Source organism: Antedon bifida, chromosome 6, assembly GCF_963402885.1.
Source record: "Antedon bifida chromosome 6, ecAntBifi1.1, whole genome shotgun sequence".
In the NCBI taxonomy this organism is placed as follows: Eukaryota; Metazoa; Echinodermata; class Crinoidea; order Comatulida; family Antedonidae; genus Antedon; species Antedon bifida.
In genome coordinates this window covers 25582988-25604525 of record NC_136231.1, presented here as the reverse complement: position 1 = coordinate 25604525, position 21538 = coordinate 25582988, and the positions used below count along the sequence as shown (strand labels likewise).

The 21538-nt window shown below is 31.7% G+C and overlaps 3 protein-coding genes across 3 annotated transcripts; 2 read left to right on the top strand and 1 right to left on the bottom strand.

Moving 5' to 3' along the window:
* The first annotated feature begins 1091 nt into the window (after positions 1 to 1091).
* On the top strand, positions 1092 to 11639 carry LOC144844235 (protein zyg-11 homolog). Its single transcript, XM_078701031.1, has 13 exons — positions 1092 to 1131; positions 1854 to 2868; positions 3326 to 3466; positions 3894 to 3952; positions 4411 to 4528; positions 5094 to 5147; positions 5604 to 5762; positions 6148 to 6309; positions 6772 to 6819; positions 7030 to 7097; positions 7773 to 7902; positions 8412 to 8562; positions 9381 to 11639. The coding sequence occupies exons 1-13, from the start codon at positions 1118 to 1120 to the stop codon at positions 9548 to 9550; spliced, it is 2289 nt and encodes a 762-aa protein (XP_078557157.1). The 5' UTR covers positions 1092 to 1117; the 3' UTR covers positions 9551 to 11639.
* An 875-nt stretch (positions 11640 to 12514) lies between these two features.
* On the top strand, positions 12515 to 15255 carry LOC144844275 (syntrophin-1-like). Its single transcript, XM_078701119.1, has 3 exons — positions 12515 to 12896; positions 14292 to 14551; positions 14919 to 15255. Exons 1-3 carry the CDS (start codon positions 12737 to 12739, stop codon positions 15066 to 15068), a joined length of 570 nt encoding a protein of 189 aa, XP_078557245.1. The 5' UTR covers positions 12515 to 12736; the 3' UTR covers positions 15069 to 15255.
* Positions 15256 to 17717: 2462 nt separating this feature from the next.
* LOC144844603 (dynein light chain Tctex-type 5-B-like) lies at positions 17718 to 21211 on the bottom strand. The gene is made up of 4 exons (XM_078701582.1): positions 21129 to 21211; positions 20418 to 20543; positions 19673 to 19886; positions 17718 to 18616 (listed from the first exon to the last, which is right to left on the bottom strand). Exons 2-4 carry the CDS (start codon positions 20537 to 20539, stop codon positions 18413 to 18415), a joined length of 540 nt encoding a protein of 179 aa, XP_078557708.1. The 5' UTR covers positions 20540 to 20543; positions 21129 to 21211; the 3' UTR covers positions 17718 to 18412.
* Between the last annotated feature and the right edge of the window lie 327 nt (positions 21212 to 21538).

Below are 21538 nucleotides of genomic sequence, written 5' to 3'. Positions count from 1 at the left end.
GTAAAACGTAAACAAAGTTTCAAAATGGCGATTTTTCGATCGAAACAGAACAGAAATGTAGTAGGTTTGGTTTGATTAGTGGGAGTTGCATCCCAAGAAAGCTTAAAATTAGATTTTTATTTTAATAGATAGCTTAATAGTTTATCTTGAAAGGATTTTAAATTCGCTTTGAAACCTTATCTAGAAAATATGAAATTTAATGATTTTTTACCATCATTTAAAAAAAAATTAAAGTAAAAAAGTTTATACATAAAATAATGATATTTCTTGAAACAAAAAATCTGTGGAATTTAGATCACAGTTTTTATCATTATTTACGCTTGTAGTTCAACTATTGAAATACGTTTATTGATTTCATTTAATATCAAAATTATACCATTTTCTAAGTGTACTAAAATAGCAAAAATTCCAACATTTTCCACGAAGCGCGCCCTCACAATGAATGAAATCAGTGATGCGTTACCAACCCGGCTTTCCGACTGTTATGGGCCTATTTATTTACAATTTTTATAATGCATTTGTAGGTGTAGAATAACTTATTCTATGCTGTTTGCAATATAGTAAAAAAAAGCTTATGTAACATTCGGGTTTCACAAATCATAATGATTAATCATGGAGGTATAAAAATAGTCTATTTTTATACCTCCATGGATTAATTAAGTAAATTAAGCTAGAAAGTTTAAGATTGTCCGAAAACAATAATTTTGCAAAATGTTTTTGTTGAATATGCAATTTTAATCATATTATATTATTCACTTTGACAAAAAAATGAGATCGAAAAAAAATGTATTGAACTGAAAAAACTGTAAAATTTAATTTAATTTTTATAAGTGAAAAAAATTATTCTTTTACGTTATTTTTTAAACTTTATTAAAACTACAAAATGGCCTATTCAAAATATGATTTTAGTAATCTTCATTTATTTTCATATATATAATTAATTTCTATGAACTAATAAAAACGTATAGTAGCTGCTGCTATGTGATTGGACAAACAGAGATCATGACAACAGGAAACATGTGACCCATGATGTTTGACCTGATCTTTTCAGGTCAAGTTGATTCTGACACAAAACGTACGTAAAAGCAAAACATACTCGTCAACTGTGTGTCACAAAATGGATGAAAAACGGTACAGTATTTCCCCATATGTTATAACGTTTTTTCAAAATGTATCGAGAATTTATGTTATTTAGATATTTGTTTTCTTAATTTTCAATAAAAATGTAATTTGACAATGCTGATGTAGCTCCAAATTATCATGTTAAAGTGAGGATGTTCATGAGCTATACTCAGCCTACGCTCTAGCTAGGCTTAGCGGTAGCCCCCTCTATTTATGTAGTAAAAGTACGGTAGAGCTGTTCGGTGTTATTAGCACCCAGCATAGCAGTGCCCTTTCTCTGAAGGAATACTGGGCCTAAACCAAAGGTGTGATTGACACAATGAATGATAATAATGGTAGACTAAAACATGTACCATACATGAATGAATTAATTCCCCATTTTTTATTTAAAATTAAAGCCTACTCAGATTGTATGCTATGCTAGACTCGGTATTTCCTCCTTCTATTATTAACTTAAATATTAATAATAATAAGGCCTACAAAGTATGTATATATTAATAATTTTTATTATTAAATTAGGTAAACCTTAATTAAGTAGGCTTAGGGCGACTAATAATATTGAATATAAAATACGGGATAGCTAAATCATATACCATTCACATCTGTTATAAATAAAAAATAGTATTACTGTACAACCACTAACTAATTATATATATTAGATTATTACTAAATAAAGTTCCTATGCTACATAGCAACTATGTTTAATTTAACATTTTCTTTTTGTTTTATAGGAAAAGAAGTGTACTTTCACCACCATCTCTCTTATTATTATGCTTGGAGCATATAAGTGAGAATCTAGACAAACACTGTAAAGAGATAACACATACTGACTATGATGGATTAAATACACAACTAATGTTCAAACATCATGATGTCTTTTTACATACCTCCTTAGCTGAATGTCTTTTATCAATCTTGGCCAGAAAACATAAACTAAACGACCGAGTTCTAAGTCTGTTTGCGAACCCCTCTACAACTCAACTAAGCCGAGTTAATATATCTGAAAGTTCTGCCACGCTCGCAGGTCTTAAAGCACTTTCTCCTCATCGTATCACCGATTTAGATGCCTCACGTTTGATGAACGTTAATTTTACAGATATTATTGTTGCTCAAGGACAATGGACGAGAAAGAATATGAGATCGCTAAACGTCAGCGGTTGTACCTTTAACACAAATAATACAAATTTCTGTATTGTTATACCTCTATCACAGTTAAAATCTCTTATACACCTCAACGTTAGTTATACCGAATTCAATAATAATCTCGGTTTAGAAATGGTTGCAGAAAAGTTGACTAATCTCGTAAGCTTAGATATATCTGGTACGTTTGTTTACAACATTCAGCCGTTGATAAATTTAAAGCATACATTACGATCGTTGATAATGTTCAAAACGCGGGTTCCAGAAAAGGATCTTATACCGGTGTTGATGGAGATGAATGAATTACGGTATCTAGACATCTCGGAAGAAGCCCACCCTATGATTGACATGAGTAAGCGACCTAGCATCTCCATGCTGCTATATTCAAGTAGTAGTCTTCCAAATATCACTGCACTTGACATCTCAGGCCGGGACAATGTACGAGAAAGCGCCCTCGTCGAATTTATTGATCATCATCCAAATTTGAAGTTTCTTGGTTTGACTGTAACTCAATCACTCATGCGGGATAATTCAACGACCTATGAACTTTGTGGAGTGGATTTTCTCACTGATGAATTGCATCCGTTTCATAAGAAAGATTTAAAGGTGATGCAAATTAATTAATCTTAATCAAAATTTAGGCCCTAATGCAGTATTCCTACTTCCAAGAGTACTATTAGCACCAAAGGTAGTTTTGTTTTAATGATAATTTTGATGTGTTGGCAGTCATTAACAAATTATTTTCACAGAAATACATACCGTGTTAGTCTGCAATGTAAACAATTGTATGGTTTTGAGATATTAAAACTAAATTAATTGTACTGTAATATTATACTTATATTATACTACAATAATAGTAAATTAAGCACACTGTGAATAGTAATATGATTAATTTATTAATTTTATTCTAAAAAATACTGGAGCCCCCACATATGAACAGGAAGCGATTCCCACTAATTTATTCAGTTAATGAAATCTGTTTAAATCTAAACCCATGTTTTCAAAAAGAAAGGTACAGAATTTCCAAGTTGTTACATTATGTAATCATAAAATTATTTTATAGGTTTCTGGTCATGTGACAGAAAAGCAGGTACTAGAAGGTTTAAGGCGCTACACAGCGAGGGCGCATTATGTGCATAAATTACTGTGCGGTTTGTTCAATCTGACGCAATATTTAAGTGAGCCAAGACCAGATATTGTAGAAGTGAGTTTTATGTTTACTGTTTCTTCAAATTGTTTTTTTTTTATATATTTAGGCATATTGTCAAGGATAGCTATTTAAGCGAATTCATTCACTATCCTTCTTAAAAGTGGCAATCCTGTTCACAAGAACATATACACAAGATGCTCTACATAAACAAGTCTAAGTCTTTAGATAATATTATGGCGTGATATTATACTCTATGGGTACAATAATTATTATTATTTTATAACCATCTCCAAGTATTCGCAGACTTAACCAAATTTGTCTCTGGTTTTACTGTGATATTTTAATTTGTTATTATTTTATAACTTTGCCCACTGTTACCAAAAATTTATGTTGTTTTTTCAGAAATTAACATGATTTTTAAATTAAATTATTAGTAATTTCTTAAATATAGACAAACACAACATTACTGTTTATCTTTCAGCTTGTGTTGCCTGGTATGAGAGCTCATAGTATGCACCTTGGAGTCCAGATGGCAGCAAGGTGGGTTTTTATCATACACCGTAGAATCCGTATTTAAAGGGAAATTTTTGGGGAAAATACAATCTACGCCTTTCTGTCCCTGTCACTAAAAATGTTTTTGGTGACGGTGCGTTTTCTATCCATGGTCCTAAACTATGGAAAATTGCCAGGTTCGTAGTTTTTAAGAAACATCTCAAAACTTCTTTGTTTCCTATGCTCTGTTTACACTATCAAACGAGTTTGACAAAAAAAATGTGATGTACCAAAATATGGTAGTGATATGCCCAAATATGGTAGTGATATGACATCATCATGTCCATATATGGGAACATCACATTTTTTTGTCACATAAAGTTTGATAGTGTAGACAGAAGGTTATTGTACTTTTTATGAACTACAGCTGTTTTTAATACAGATATAAATTTCATTTCTTGGGAATGTTTTTGTTAACTATCTGTTTTTTACCTCATTGTTTTCAGTGCTTGTCTGTACAATCTAACAAAACTGCAACTAGGAGAAGAAGTTCATCCATCCATTTTGAAATCAATGATTGAGCTTACATTGAGAGCCATGAGAAACTTCCCAGCACAGCAACAGGTAAATTAGCAATTTTATATCACAAAAATGTGATCTAAAAAATCTACTGTACATATACAATATATATGAAGGAATATTATTATTAAGATTTGATTGTTAATTGGGCCATAGATGGAGTAATTATTGGAATTAAATTTGACTGAGGTGTATCATCAGCCATCAACACATTTATAGTACATTTCATGCAAAATAATTTATGTGTGTATAAAGCTCTATCAACTCTATCAAACTGTGATGTGCCCATATATGGGCTTAATGATTCCATATTTGGGAATATCACTACCATATTTGGGCACATCAAACTTTTTTTTGTCAAACTAGTTTGATAGTGTAGACAGAGCATGTAGGATGTCTCAATACACTTTGGTGTTTCTTTCACACCCCGCCCACCCCCCCATGTTTGTGTTTAAGCGTACACTGTATATCATGAGGTAACTATATGACATACAGTATTTACGATTATGGCTTACAAGTTTATTACTATTAATACTATTAATAATCTAATTTTGGATGTTTTTTTTTTAAATACATTTCTACTAATGTTAAACCTTAATTGTTTCTTTAGCTTCAGAAGAATGCGCTTCTAACAATGTGCAGTGACAGAATACTACAGGATGTGGTAAGACTATTACAACCTATACATGCTATCCTTCCTATTCAAGCTCCTCTTAGGAAATTAGTAAAAATAGTTATGATATCACTGCTTTTATCATACTGCCTTTCACAATACAGTAACTCTGGGAAATACCTGTATGAAGGGTCTTTCACACCTGTTCTGGCATGGTTCCAGTCCGACGCCGACAAATCACATCAAACGTCAATGTTTCGGCTATGTAGAGCGTCATGAAAACGAAACAACGTTTAATTTGCCAGCGCCATGCCGGAACAGGTGTGAAAGACCCTTTACACAGTGAAGTGAAGATTGTATCTCAGCACAATTCAACAAAACTTGTTATTCCAACATCTTGTTTTAGTTTAATTTTTTACGCTCTCAGGCCCGAATGTATTTTGCAATAGTGTTGATTTTGTTGATAAAATGAACAGTAACTTCCACCCCGTTTGTTTTGTACTGTAGGACTTTGATCGCTTCCATGCGTCGCGCATGGTGATGGACTGCCTGTTTGCATTTGATGATCAGTCAATGATTAGAATGGCAGTTGCCATCTGCTCCATCCTAGCTGCTAAGATCTCAACTAAACAAACAGCTGAACTTGGTACAAAGAGAAATATGCAGGTATTTATACAAGGTTGACTCTTGACTTGTTTTACACTCTGCACCATGTGTTTTTCTGAGCCTCCATAATTGGATAAACAATGTTGAATTTCTACTTGTTAGTTTCTCTATTCTTCTCCAATTCCTGAATTAAATGATAACAAGACAAGAACCTATTTAAGGGAACCTTCAGGACCCAACAAAAGGGTTTTCGAAGTGTTAGGACATATATTTTTCCTAGTTTGAAAGAGTCTCTGTAATAGGGATGTCCAAAGGAGTGGTTTTCCTGTACTTTACTTGATATTGGATATTTTATCATTTAAGCTTTCGTGGGTCCTCTCAGTTTTAGTCTTATTCTTGATAATATACTAAATCTTAAATATACAAACATTTTTTTTCTCCAAAGAAATTACTGCAGATTGTAAAGCAGAAAGCAGATAATGAGACTGCAGACATAATTCTGAAGTTTACACTTAGCGCCCTCTGGAACTTGACTGATGAATCACCATCAACATGCGCGATATTTGTCAATGAAGGTGGACTGGAACTGTTTATTAAAATATTGCAGGTATGTAAAAAAGATGTGTGGTTTAGTAGAGGAGAAGTGCTTCATTTGTCCGATGAGTGGCTTACCTTTACGTGACAGTGACACACACATTTTTACATTTGTGACGTACCATTTGAGATGACGTACCATTTAGATTTTTTACGCATGCCTGTGTCATTAATAATTTGTAAATGCCGCACCCATGACGTACCTCTCATGAGGGTTGTATAGCATAAGTATAGGCCAACGTACGACGAAACATCTTGACTCTTCGGTGCTGTCTGAGTTGACAAGTTGTCTTGAGATAGTAGCATAGTTTTTAGGTCGTCGAGAGAACTGTAAGCATAATCAAATTTCTGCCATCTGAGTTGGCCTTAACTAAAATTAATTTGAAGTTCAGGAATGAATTTGGTTGTATTTTGCATATTTAAGTTTTAATAATTATACATTATTATCATCATATCAATTAAAATTTTATTTCAGTCATTTCCCAATGAAGCTTCACTTCAAACCAAAGTTCTAGGTCTTGTTGTAAGTATTAAAATTATACATGAAATATTATGACCATTTAAAGACAGCATTGCTCCTCTCTGTCTTTTTTTATACAAAGAAGAATTGTGGTTTCATTTTTTCCATAATAATTTGAGATCCTAGTTTATACAAATATAATTGTAACATGTGCTTTATTTTAATATGATGTGTTTTATTTGAGATATAAAAAAAATTTTTTTTTTTTCTTAGAACAACATTGCTGAAGTGAAGCATCTACGACACTTCTTGCTACGTCAAGACTTTATTGAACATTGCAGGTGTGTTTCTCGCTGTTTATGCTTCAATGATTTTCGTTTCTAAAACCTCTAATTCTAATAAGAATGCTTTGAAGAAAGAATTATATAATACACATGTGTATTCCAAATGGAAGCATTCTAAAAGTTGAGGCATCATGAATGTTAATGTATGTATGATACCAACTGATACCAGATATGTATTTGTAATGCGCTTTATTTAGTACAAGCGCAGTGGACAAGGTGTTGTAGCAACAACTTTTATATCCCCTGAGGGAGCTAAAGTCCAGCTTCAAATTGCCAAATGTGTACACTGGAACTTCAATTTGAAATACTTCTCCGACAAAATTTTGTTCTACCACCAGAACAATGCGCAGGAAGTGCATTGAACCTGTGCTGATTTTATGGCTATTTGCGGTGCTCAGGCCTTGTCTTTTAAGGCGAGCGAGTGCGATCACTCACCTAACACACTCCTAAACTGCCCTTGAGGAGTGCGATTTACAACACGCTTAAATTTGGCAAACTTCTACACACCAAAATACAAAAAGCACACCTACAGCATCCCTGAATGAGGAGTGCAATTTGTAGCACACCTATAATTTTCAAAAGCCAAAACCTGAGTGCTCCTGCAATAACTGCTCAGCAACTCAATACAATCAATTAAATCACTTAATTATAATTTAATATCTATTTTTGTAGGAGGTTACTAGGGAGTGGCCATCTTGAAGTGAGTTACTTTGCGGCAGGGATTATAGCTCATTTAGCTCATGAAAGCATTGAAGATTGGGGTTCTTGCTTCAGACAACGTCTAGACATCCTCAGTGCCTTGGTAAGAGCTCTATTTAATTTACTTTAATGTACTTTTAATTTTCTCCATCATACCGACTGTAGACACTACTATTTTGTTCATTGTTATAGTGTGATACTAGATATAATGTCATACATACATACATAGTTTTTCATCATGTTTGTAGTATACAAACTTACGATACTTATCTATAGGCTATTAACTTACTGAAATAAAAGACCAATCGATCAATTAATATAATAAAATTATATTTTTTTTAAGCGTCATCTTTCAATTATCTGAAATATCATTGATTAATTACTAATTATCAATATATCAAGATATTCAATTTCCTAAAATACAATCATGCACATAAATAATCAACAAAATTAAAAAAACTGAATTGTAAAAAAAAATTACACAGTTTCAAAGGCGTGACAAAAACGAAATATAAATAAATACATTAAAATTATTGATTAATTTCTTATTGATTAATTACTTATTTATTGATTAATTTATTATTAATTTAGTCTATTGATTACTTTCTATAGCATTCTAAGATACTTTCCTGGGAGAATCCAGAGAGTGAGATGGTAGCCTATAGATCATTTAGCCCATTTTTCCCATTGCTTGAACGATATGATACACCAGAGGTACAGCTATGGTCAGTGTGGGCTATGCATCATGTCTGCACAAAAAATGGTAAGTAATAACATAGTGAGTGGCTATACAAATTATATAATATTATTCAGTCAACCCTCCCCAATACTGGACTCTCTGAAAACCAGAAACTCTCCCAATATCAGACTTTTCTTGTCCAAAAAGTCCCAAATTCAGTTTCATCATTAAAAACACATTCCAAGTACCAGACTTTCCAGAAAACCAGCCAAAATGTGTCCAGTATTAGAAGAGTTGAGTGTATATACAGTAAAGCTCCTGTCTACACGATCAAAGTTTGACAGTGTGATGTGCCCAAATATGGTATGATATAATGTCGTCATGTCCATTTATGGGAACATCACATCAAGTTTGATAGTGTAGACAGATCTTAATACGAACTGATCATCAACTTTGAATTTTAGAAGTCTTTTTTCATTGATTATAATCATGCGAAATCATAGTATTGATTGTGTGTAAAATGATTTATTTTCTTGGTTTTTGCAGGAAAAAACATCTCATTTCATTTCATAGTAACATTTATTTCCTTTATAATATATAAAATATAAATAATACAATACAAAATTCATAACGAGAAGTAAGGTAGTTAAAACAATACAATTTTTTTTTTTTCATCTTTAAAATGAATAAAACAATATTATGAAGGAGGCAACATTTCTGCTTGTGTTGAAAGTGCCTGAACAAAAAGTAAAAAAAATCAAATTAATAAATACATTTTAAGCTTTAAATCTTGAGGATGATGAAAAGGAATAGTGATATTAATATAGTATTTTGTTTACTAATGAAATACAAAGTGAAATTCGTAGTTGTTGAATTTGTAACCTTTTTATATTCTTGTTTAGCATCGCGGTACTGCTCTATGCTACTGGAGGAGGGTGGAGTTGATATACTTCAACGTTTAGTCAGTTCTTCTAGGGTTCATTCTGATGTCAAAGCTATGGCCCATGAAGTTCTACAAATACTGCTAAGGACTAAACCTTTACCAGGTTTTAAGACTCCTGCTCATCAATGAGTCCAGCTCATTTGCTAGTACAACTTATCAGTGAGCCCAGCTCATCAGTGAACCCAGTTCATCAGCAAGTACAACTCAACAGTGAGTTTAACTAATATGTGAGTCCAGTCAGTTCCTAAGTGAGTCCATCTCATGCTTTTGTCCTATTTATTTATTAGCCTGTTCGTCAGTGAATTCAGGAATATAGCTTTTCAGTACCAACACCCACATCAAACAAACAAACAATATCATTTTAAAAATGTTAGACATTTTATATTTGCTCAACTTACATACCATAGAACTATTTGTATTGACTATGGATTCCTCAATTAACAAAACTGCACTTATTTCAATTAATACATTCAACTACTGATTGTTGTACCAATTTTGATATTGATAGAAATCATCCAATTTGTCATTTTGATTAAAATAACTATGAATTTTAGCACAGTCACTCAACGTATTATATTCTGCACAAAATAGAAATTAGTGATGTGTAGAAAAATGATTAACTGAAATGTATTAATATTATATATTATATTATCCTAATATAATTGGATTGCTCAGACATCATTTACTCAAGAAACTGAATAATCAAGTTCAATGTTTTAATGATAGTATTGTTAATTTAATTTTTCCATTTAATATTAGATATTTATTTCGGAGGTTTGCAGCTGGAGAACTGAAGTAGTGGTTTTATTTTAGTTTTTTAACCCTTAAATTATTAAATTAAGTCATGATAAAATTAGGATGGGAAGCTGAAGGGTCATAGGAAATTTAAGCTCTGTCTACACTATCAAACTGAAAAAAAAATGTGTTGTGCCCATATATGGATCCGATGATGACATATCACATCTCATTTTTTTGTCACATAAAATTTGATAGTGTTGACAAAGCTTTAAATAGACTCAAAACCGGTCTCGGATTTGAGCAATTTAATTAAAAGTTCCCTTAATAAACAGTTGATTTTTAACCAATTTTAGAAATGGGAGGTAGATACATTTGTTTCGTAGAAGATGTGATAATGTTGTGTATCTGAATAAAGCTTTGTCTACACTATCAAACTAGTTTGACAAAGTGTGATGTGCCCAAACTGGTAGTGATATGCCCAAATATGGTAGTGATATGACATCATCATGTCCATATACAGTATGGACACATCACATTTTTTTGTCACATAAACTTTGAGAGTGTAGACAGAGCAGGGGTGAATGAATGTGCCATGCATGTTCCAATTTTCACGGTTTATTTAATATGATTTATTTGCGAAAATTCTGGCCGCGCGAAAATGTTGGGCTCTACAGTTTTATGTGAATTTTTGGGTTGTTTTAAGATGTAGTGAATTGACATGACATTTGAAAACATTGAAGCCTTAAAGTCTACACTATCAAACTATGTGACAAAAAAATGTGATGTGTCCATATGTGAACATGATGATGTCATATCACTAGCATATTTGGGAATATCATACTTTTTTTTTTCAAACTAGTTTGATAGTGTAGACAGAGCTTAAAGCTTGGTTCCCACTCGTAAGCGCATCGTAATTTGACATTACACGTGAACCATACGTCACTTGTGATTGGTCAATTCACTTGCAGTGCGTCCAAATGGGAACCATTCATTCTGTACAAATACGAAAGTTTTTATTTTAGGATGAGCTGTTACTCTTATTTTAAAATGAGAGCTATAATAGTGAAGATAGCAAGGGGAAGAAGAATGAACAAAGTGTATAGAAATAAAATTTAGTGCAATTATTGAAATCAAACTATTTTACTATAATAGATATAATATTATATAAGATATTATACAATTTAGCGATTTTTTTTATAAAGTATTATTATCTATGGTATAATAAAAAAAGCGTTAAAAATAACCAAAAATTATATTAATTTTGCTTTTTTTTTTTGGCAATTTTAACAAAGTATAATAGGCTACTAATAATTGGAGCCAGATAAAGTGTCTTATGTTATATCTTAAGCAGGTGTTTTAATTAATCGTTTGTTAATTTGCTAACAAGTAGCAACAAACTAATTTACCGAAAATTACATATTTACGGGTTATTAAATAACAAATATAAATAATAATAACAAAATAAACAAGTTTGTTGTATAGTGGCAATGCGTTTGTGTCTGGCTTTGTTTTATCAAGGAGATATTTTTAAAATTTTTTTCCCAATTCCCTGTTTGATCTTTATATTATTTATCACGCACCTGAAAGTGAAAAGATAAATAAATATTTACGGTTTTCTACATTGTTTGCGCGAAAAATTGGTGGTTACTATATCTTGACAAGGAGTATACATTTACACGTTCACCCCAGACTATGTGTACATAAAAAGCATTAAAAGATGCAGCATAATGCTTGACTATTTGTATAAGAAAGGTGAAGGGGAAGCTGTCCAGTACCGCCAGCACTGAGTATAACTAAACACACATGGCTCCATGTGCACATTTTACTTTACATTGACCTTACATTAAACTTGGTTCCCACTAGAGTAAACGCAACGCAAGCGTGTTAACCAATGACAAGCGACAGTTCTGATAATCCATCGCTTGTGATTGGTCAATTCACTTACGTAGCGTTACGTCCTTGTGTTGCGTCTCTAGTGGGAACCAAACATTAGTAAGGATACACATCGTTTGCTACGTTTCTTCCAATTTGTTAAACCCCCGCCCCCAACCCCTTAAACCTACATAGAACAACTAAAATAATAACGAGCCTACATAACCATGAGAACACGATATCATTAAAATCCCCTGAGTTTGTTAAAAACATAATAAGAATTGTAAAAGACACAGCATAATCAGCCTCAGGGCATTCAATTACTTTTTATAACTAGGTTTAACATTGCGTCAATAATCAATACATTTAGCAGCAAACAACAACTTTAACAAAAGGGAATTTTATTACTGTTCTATTGTCATGCAGTAAGGGTGGATCTATACGAGTTATTAACAATCGTTCGTATAGCGATCTACTCAATAGGCCTACCAATAAAGCGCGTATTCTGATGAGAAAACTTATAACCTCGTATTGTAGGCCTCATTCATCACGCAATAGTAGATTGGATATCATCTTAGAACCAATGGACAGTGACACAATGCACATAGTAATGTAGGCATTGTGTTTGCGTGTAAACCACCGTGATTTGAACAGCAATTCTATTGAACCATAACAAATCTCTATCAATTCATATTGTGAACTTTTATGACAGTTAGCAGACAATATGCTGGGAGTTTATTATCGTATGTAAATACTGTCACAAAGCAACCGTTTTGTGAGCACTTACTTGTGGATCTTAAGACAAATAAAATGTCACAGTTTATTGAAATGGAGGACTGGGTTAGCTCCAGCAGTAGTGTTGTAGGTAAGTAGATGTTACAAATTGATAGAATGATAGGCCTAACTTCACCATCGTGTCATAATTCAATATCTTTTAACAATTGTTAATGTAGACGTCGTTTTTAAATCTTATAGAGTAAATTCTATAGTAGGCATCTTGTCCTTATTGATCACATAATAATGGAAGCTGTACTTAAAAATATAGGTTCAATATATGTTGAGAGAGAGATGAGAAAGGGAATACAGTATTCGTACCTACACAAAGTTGTTAAACTGGTGTTGGTAATAAGCACTTCATTATAAAGTACCGTAGGCCTACTTCGAATAATCAAGGAGGAACAAATAATTTATTTTTTCCTCCATGGAATAATCAACAAGCATAAAATGATCACCTATAAAGACTTCATTAAATATAACAAATTAAAATTGTGTCAATAACAGAGCTAATTTATTATCAATAGACCATATTAAAGATTTTGTGTAATCTTCAGTGGATAATTATTTATTTATCACACAATACATACCGGTAGGCCTATAGCAATTTTTAAATTATTACAATCATATGAAGAAAAAAAAACCGTGTATAGGATGCAATCACACTCTAAGCTTATATTAGTCTAAAGCACATATACATAATCAATATTTTATCATTCTGTTTTCATCCCGTCACAAAAGACACCGAATCCGCCCCACTGTGATGGAGGAAAAGCACGTTTTTAATACATGGTTATTGATCATAACAATTATTTAATTTTGAGTAACGTACTAGCATAATGTTGAATTGCTTGATGGGTTGATAGCCTAATTAAGGAAAACTAGATAGAGCCTACCATGACCTTATATTATACCAGTAACAACGTAATGGCTGGCATTATTACGAATGTTTTGAAGAAAAAAAATCAGAACAATTAGGCCTTACACAGTAGAACCCCTCCACACCTTCACGTGAAACGAGAGAGATCGTGTTCACACTGTCAACCCAGGAAGTTAAGTGAACACCCCCAAGGTCCCCAACGCAAACGTTGTTGGTCCCGAACGTGTCCCAATGGTTCTACTGCATTTAAACATCTTAGACCTACTTTTAGTTGCTTAACAAATAACGACAGAAGATAGCTTTTATATGGTCTATATGTCACATCAATGATTGCCTTGGACACATCATGGACCAAATAATAGTTTAGTCCAGGAAAGAGTGAAATTACATTATTAATTTCACTCTTCCCTGGACTAAACTACTGTAGTTTCCTGGTTTAATCCATGCTCACTTCATGTCATTTATAACGACAATGATTATTAGAACACTATATCAAATTGACATAAAAATCAAATACATAGTTTTCTCATCATTTTGTTACAATAGCCTATAAACGAAAAGATAACCGAGGTAGGCTTATTTGTTGTTATCTTTTATTCTCTCCAGAAAACGATAGCACAAGTTATGACGACGAAGAAGAAGACGATTCATTGTACGGTGGAAGCGAATTTGGAACGCCGTCTTGTTCTGGATGGTCAGGGACGTCGGAACAACAAGACGATCTCCGGACAGTCCATCTGAAAACCGGTGGCCCTGGACTTGGCATTACTATAGCTGGTGGGGTAAATAGCCCGTTGGGGCTTGTACCCGTATTTATATCAAGTGTAATGGAAGGGGGTCAGGCATATAAGACATCACAAGTTATGGTAAGTTGAAAATATTGCGGCCCATAAGTGACGCTGTTTATTGTTTAAATTGAACACAGGAGACTCTTACGGATTACCGTAGATTAAAACAAGTATAGTATTTATTAATTTATATGCTAAAGTACATTCAAATTATATTGGAACAAAGAAAAGTTGTTTTACATATTGAAATTTAACTTGTGTTCAACCATGGAGGTATAAACTATGAAGTGATGACAAACAGAATATGAACACACGCGATGGAAAATAAACATCTGATTATCGAAGAGCGATCTTTCATTAACATCTAATGTAATAGCCTCCGCGGCGAGCAGGACAATTTCAAGCTTTTTATGATGCCGACTAAACAACATCTTATATTTTGTAGGTGGGCGACAGAATAATAAGCGTAAATGGAGAATCAATGGAGGGTAAATCACACAGTGATGTGGTGAAGACAATCAAGAAATCTGTGAACGTAACGTTAGAACTTACGCAAGGCCCTGAAAATATAATGCAATATTTAGAATTTGAATAAACAACTTTATTTTTGTTGACGGGATGCCTATATAATACATTCCTAGGTTCATTGAAAGCTCTATCTACACTAATCAAACTAGTTTGACAAAAAAGTGTGATATGCCCAAATATGGTAGTGATATGATATCATCATGTCCATATATGGGCACATCACATTTTTGTCACATAAAGTTTGATAGTGTAGACAATTAGGATTATTGGAATCCATCAAAGGTGTGTGGTTCTATTCCGTAAATGGATGCCTCTATCACAGGGTATACTGTTAATTTACATGTCTGTTAAATTTAATAATTTTCGAGAGTATAATTTGTAGGCCTATACTTTCAAAATAAAGAACACACATGGATTATCATTTAAGCCTAATTATATTACAAATATTGACAATAAAACTGGAAATTTATAAGAAACAAAAAGACGTGGACCAGAAGAATAGACTAAAAATAATGAAATTGAATGAAAACAAAAATGGCAATATTGTTGTATTAATCAATCAACCGTATCAAAGATTAATATTACATTATAATAATCTATAGTTAATGTATCGATTCATAGTAGGCCTATGTGATACAGTGTTCGACTTAGGTTTAAACACACTTTGAACACATTAATTCAAATGTTGTTTCAATATATAAATTAGTTACGGTGACTATGGAAAGTTGATGTCAGATTTTGGTTGTTAATTTTAGCTTTATTTCAATATTTTTTACCATTAACATTATGTTTGCGACTCACTTGGCATCTTGTCATTGAGGAACACATGTTGTTTCTTTTTCAGTTGCTGACGAACCTGTTTGTTGTAAAATGTGCTCGATTGGTTAAAGGCTATACAAATACTTATTTTATTTGTGTAGGTAATGTGTATTGTTAAAAGTGGAGTTTTAGCTTGGTGGTTAATATGCTCGGCTACCATTCGCTCAGGGTAATGGGTTCAAATCCCGTGATTTTTTTTTCTTGACCAAAAAAACCCAGACTTCTTAAAACTTTATTTAGAACCCCTTATGTATGTTTGTCCTGTGAGGATAGTGAATAATTTGATTTTGTTTATCCTTTGCAATATATAAAATATAGAAGAATATAAATAATAGATTATATATTAAAATATTACAATTGTTTTTGTACGTTAAATAAAATGAATGAAATGTACACAAAAGTTTAAAGAGATTTGTTTATTTTCATATTAGCTAAATTTCTGAATTCAACCAAATACACAATTTATGTTTAATAAAGAAACATTATAAATATATAATAATATATTATTTTATCAATAATTTACTATAAATTGAATATTTCAAGGTTCATACATTAATATAAATTGATTAATACTAAATGATTTACATTGAAAAATTATGCTTATATAAATATTATGATCATACCATAATTTACAAATAAAAAATATTTCTGGACGGATTACGAATCATTTATAGACCAAAATAATAGATTGCGAACTTGGTATATGATTTTGGTTTATTTCATAATAAAAATAATGCTTTAATGTTCAATAAAATAATTTATAATTTAATATAATAATCAGAAGCAGTCCTTTTTTATTAAAAAATGAACAATGACAAAAGAAAATTGAAGTCATGCTTATCAAGTAGGCTATTGGTAACAATACAACCATACATGACATTATTTTTCTACAAATTAAAGTCTTTAAACGAACAATTTAATAATTGTTAACAAAATAACTGATCCAAGTAAAGATTATGGCAGCGTGGTAAAAAATTGCACTTGTCAGAGACACAAACCTGACAAATTCATAACGCTTAATTTATGATCAATTGTGGGAAAACCAGGTCAAAGGTGACACATTATTTTAACATTTTTTAAAACAATCAAATTTTCCTGTATATACACAAACATAATTTAATATACACAAACATAATTTATTATTATTATTAATTTCTTGAAAAATATTTTATATATGAATTGTTCATTTGGTTGATATTCAATTGTTAAAAAATTACTAAGTACATGATTGGAAATTAAAATTTACCGGTATTAAAAGATATATTTATAATAAATTAATTCAACATATATGCAGACTTATACACTTATCATGATTCAGAATACATACAACCTGTTTATCCATTTCGGACTGCTGACAAATTTACAATTTAAATAATTTTTAAAAGCGTGCATGATAAGTTACGGATTAGATTGGACAAAGATAAAAATCAATAATTTATAAGCTGGCTTCATTTACAATGTAAAAACATGTCAATTAAACAGGTGGTACCGACAGGTATTAATTAAGCAGATAAAAAAAATGTGTTAATTTCAGTGAAAATATAACTACCACAATATTTGGCCTCAAAATATACTAAATATTGATATCATTATCATGCATTAAATTTGCAGGAAGATTAGATACGTTTTATTTTTTTTACTAAAAATGGTTTTTACATAATTATTCCAAAACTATTAAACAGTAAAACACCACATTTGGGACATCCCTATGCAGGTGACAACACTATTCAGGGGACACCACTATTAGTACAGGAAAGTGTCACCTCTTATGAGTAAAGGACAATAACACTATGTCCAACCCCTATTCAGGGGACACCCCTATTGATACATGGAAGTGTCCCCGTACTTCTCTAAACTAAAACTATAAAAACAAACCTGTAGCAATGCAAAAATTACAGTTGATTTCTAAAAAGAATGTAAAGAGCTGAGTTGAACTAAAACCTGATAAATTGTTATCATAAATACAGATTTTCTAACTAATATGCAAAAACAATTTTTGATTTTGTTTTTTTATACTGTAAATATTTGTTTACTTATTTACAACACACACTTATATGATACCTCAGGATAAATAATTATGGTAACACAAATAAAACAAAATAAAAAGTAAAACGGAGATGTTTGTAAACAACATTTGTTTAGTTAAAATATAATACAGGAGGCATTAATTTTGTTTCGTTAAAAGATCATAAAAAAAAAGTCAGAAGTTGGTGGACATATAAAATGAAGGTTTAGTGATGGCTGAAGCAAATTTGGAACTTTTTGTTCCTTAAGAAAAGTCTGGTTTTGGGAGAGTACAAACAATCCTTTGAGTATTTTCATGCTAAATTATTTCACATTTTGGGGCGGATCCAGGAATTTTTAAACAGGGAATCGCAAATATTTACTATTTATTTCAGCTGTCAAAACGAGAGCACACGCCCCAAGTACTACCTTGGATCAACCCATGACGCTACATTGTTTCTTTTTAGGTTCATGGTTCTCCTCACAAAACATACTGGGGTAAGTGGGTAATAGTAATTTCTCCTCCAAAAAATAAATAAAGATAAATTCAAATGTCTTTTAACTTCTTTTGAAACTGACACCATCCTACTACTCATAGTAGACACCATAGACCATCGCTACAGCAAAAAGTGAGTTGTTTGCGAATTGATGCGAAGAGAAGTTATCATTGGAGTCGTCCCATAAACAGCGGCTTGACACTCGCATACCTTGGTCGTTGAGCTGTCCGATGTGAATCACGACGATAATCTTATAACGCTTCAACCGTAGGTCTTTCACTCTCGCTTTTACTACCTGGAAGTACAAACAGAAAAACAATTATACAACCACAAATATTCACTTATTATATTGTAATAATATATCTTTCACAAATTAATAAATATGTACCATCTAGCGATTGGTTGAAATTGCATAACATGGTTATACCAGAGATTTGGAAGCTGGGAAAAGCTTGCAATCTTGTTCAACATGTTCTATTGTATTTCTCTTTTTCATTTAAAATAGTGAAATCAATTTGTAACTCATCATTAACAAGGAGCAAGTATTATAGAATTTTATAGAATCTTTTAAGCCCATCCTCAGGTATAAGTCCATCCTCAGGTATAACATTAATAAAAAAGAAAGAAAATCCCTAAATCATCTATCGGGATTAAAGTGTCACCGCCATTGATTATGAGTTATAAATCGCAAAAGGGCCATTTGCGTCATCACGCTAAATTAAACACTCATTCACTCTATTGGTTGTGTTTATTGTAATGCGATGTGATTTTGAATAATTGATGACTAATGTGGCGTGAATCAACAAGTCTGAAGGTTTCACAAATTATATCATAATTGATAATGACCTTATATTATTTACTATAGTGACCCCATAGTACTATTTTAATTGTAATTATATTTATTAATATAATTTAATATTATATAATAAACAATTTATACCAGCTGAATTCAAAAGAAAGTTATTAAGATTATTTACGACAAAACACATTCTCTTAATTCATGATATCAAGATCTGGCATAAGATTATGTGTACCGTGTATTCGTATGACAAGATATAGGAATTCTTTTTATCCAAATTCATTTTTAATCAGGTTGTATGGCGGTAATTTTGTCACTTAACTCATTTGTATTTAATTTATTATTACTGTTTTATTTATGTATCAGTTTTTATGAGCTCTGTATTTCATTGGAAAGCAAATTTCCAAAATTTATTGGACAAATAAATATATATCTATCTATAATATCTATTATTATTAATTGAATATTAAGTTATTTTTTTATTGATAGCTTGCTTGAACCAGGTCAAAGGTTAGCTGTTAGGAAGGTTTTAAAAACAACAGCATACAGTACCTCTGATATGGTCTTGGTCATCTGTTTACACAACTCAGGCTCATACTTCTCCTCACCCAGATACCCTTCAAGAGCATCTTGTAGAATGTCTTTTATCTGTTTCACTGGGAATTTTATGGTGGGATTTAACTGATAGGTCGGCTCAAGTTTCATGTTATGTCCCACGCGAGTGATTTCGTTAGGGTCGTCCATAAAGGACACAGTGCTCATAGACCTATTAAGAAGAATTAATAAAATACATGTTTATTCATGAATTCAATGATACAAGGCAATTAATACAACAATATACAGTAGTCAACTAAAAAAAAAAGTTCAAAAAGTGATCTACCAACGATACCCATTATGAAAAATTTTAAAATTAACACAAACTTATTAATTTCATTGACATTAAAGATGTATTGTCCCCCTGAAAAAATAATTATTAAAAGTTTTTTGCCTGAATATGCTATTTCAATGCCACAAAATATTTATTCACTATGACCAAAAATTGGATTGAAAAAAAAAGTATTTACCTAAAAAAATGTAATAAAGCAAAAAATAGATTAGACATTATAGAGGGCAGTATATTGAAATGTTGAATTGCAGTCATCATTTTATGGTTAAAATTAAACAAAAGAAAGTACTTTTTTCATTTGTAGATCATAATTGAGTAGAATAGGCTATATGATATTTAATATTTTATACAATGAAATATTATATTTTAGTATATATTATTTATTAAAATACAGTATTTGGTATTTCTTACCCTGCTGGCCGATATCTTCCTCCGTACTCACTACTGCTCATGAGTGATGATGCGCTTCCTCTTTTCTTCAAAAGACGAGCTGCTTTGTCTCGAGCCAAATCGGAAGAATGTTTCTCAGACATCTTTCTATAAAAGGAAAGTACATTCATTATTTGTCTTATAAACTTTTTGTAGGCCCGATTCCCGGACGATTTTTTCTTTAATAATAATAATAATCACAATATCGTCTTACCATATTCATATTATCTAGAGGGAAGGATTTTTTAGGTTTTGAGGGCCAGAGAGGTTAGATCTGCTCAGCGTATAGGGAATGCACTAGTGTGTTGGATCTGACACACTTTGCTGATGGAACTGTAAATAAATAATAATAAAACACGACCACGAAATCCGATCGCTATAATAATAAAAACACTTTATTTTCATACGTCCCCCGACTCAACCAAGTCCTACTATGAAACCTGCATAATCTAGGCCTAAGCTAGGTTATCATAGGCCTATCCTACCTGCAATGTTAGCCTAGCTTATGATGGTCCTCCTAACTAGTTAGTAGGCCTTTCTGTCTCCCCACCAGACTCAATCTGCTGGTGCTGGGTAGTCAGGCTAGCCTATTAATTATTAAAATTAGGCTATATTTTTGGATCTTATAGCTGAATTATTTGCTTTTTCTTTTATATAACGATAATTAATATGATTACTATTAAATAAACTCACTTTTCTCGTTTTAAGTGATTGTTATACACTTTTTTAGATGGTTTGTTAATCAGTTGGCATCATCTCAATGGCAACAGCTAAAAATCACTATCTATAAAATGGGATGATCCATTTTTGTAAAACACAATCTGATTGGGTAGGTATAGCCACTTATAGATCAATTCTACCCTTTTCACCAATCACACAAAACTTGCCGTAGTCATTATGGTTATAATAAAATACGAAAAGAAGTAAGCTAAACATATATAAATTTGTAATCAATATTTGTAAAATTAAATATAATGTATACAATATTTAATGAATGATAATTTCAATTTATAATAAATTCAAAATTGAATTTTATATTTTTTTTTGCAAATATTTACGTGTTTTTAACGGAGTGATTTCTTTTGACCTTTTCCCAAAATAAA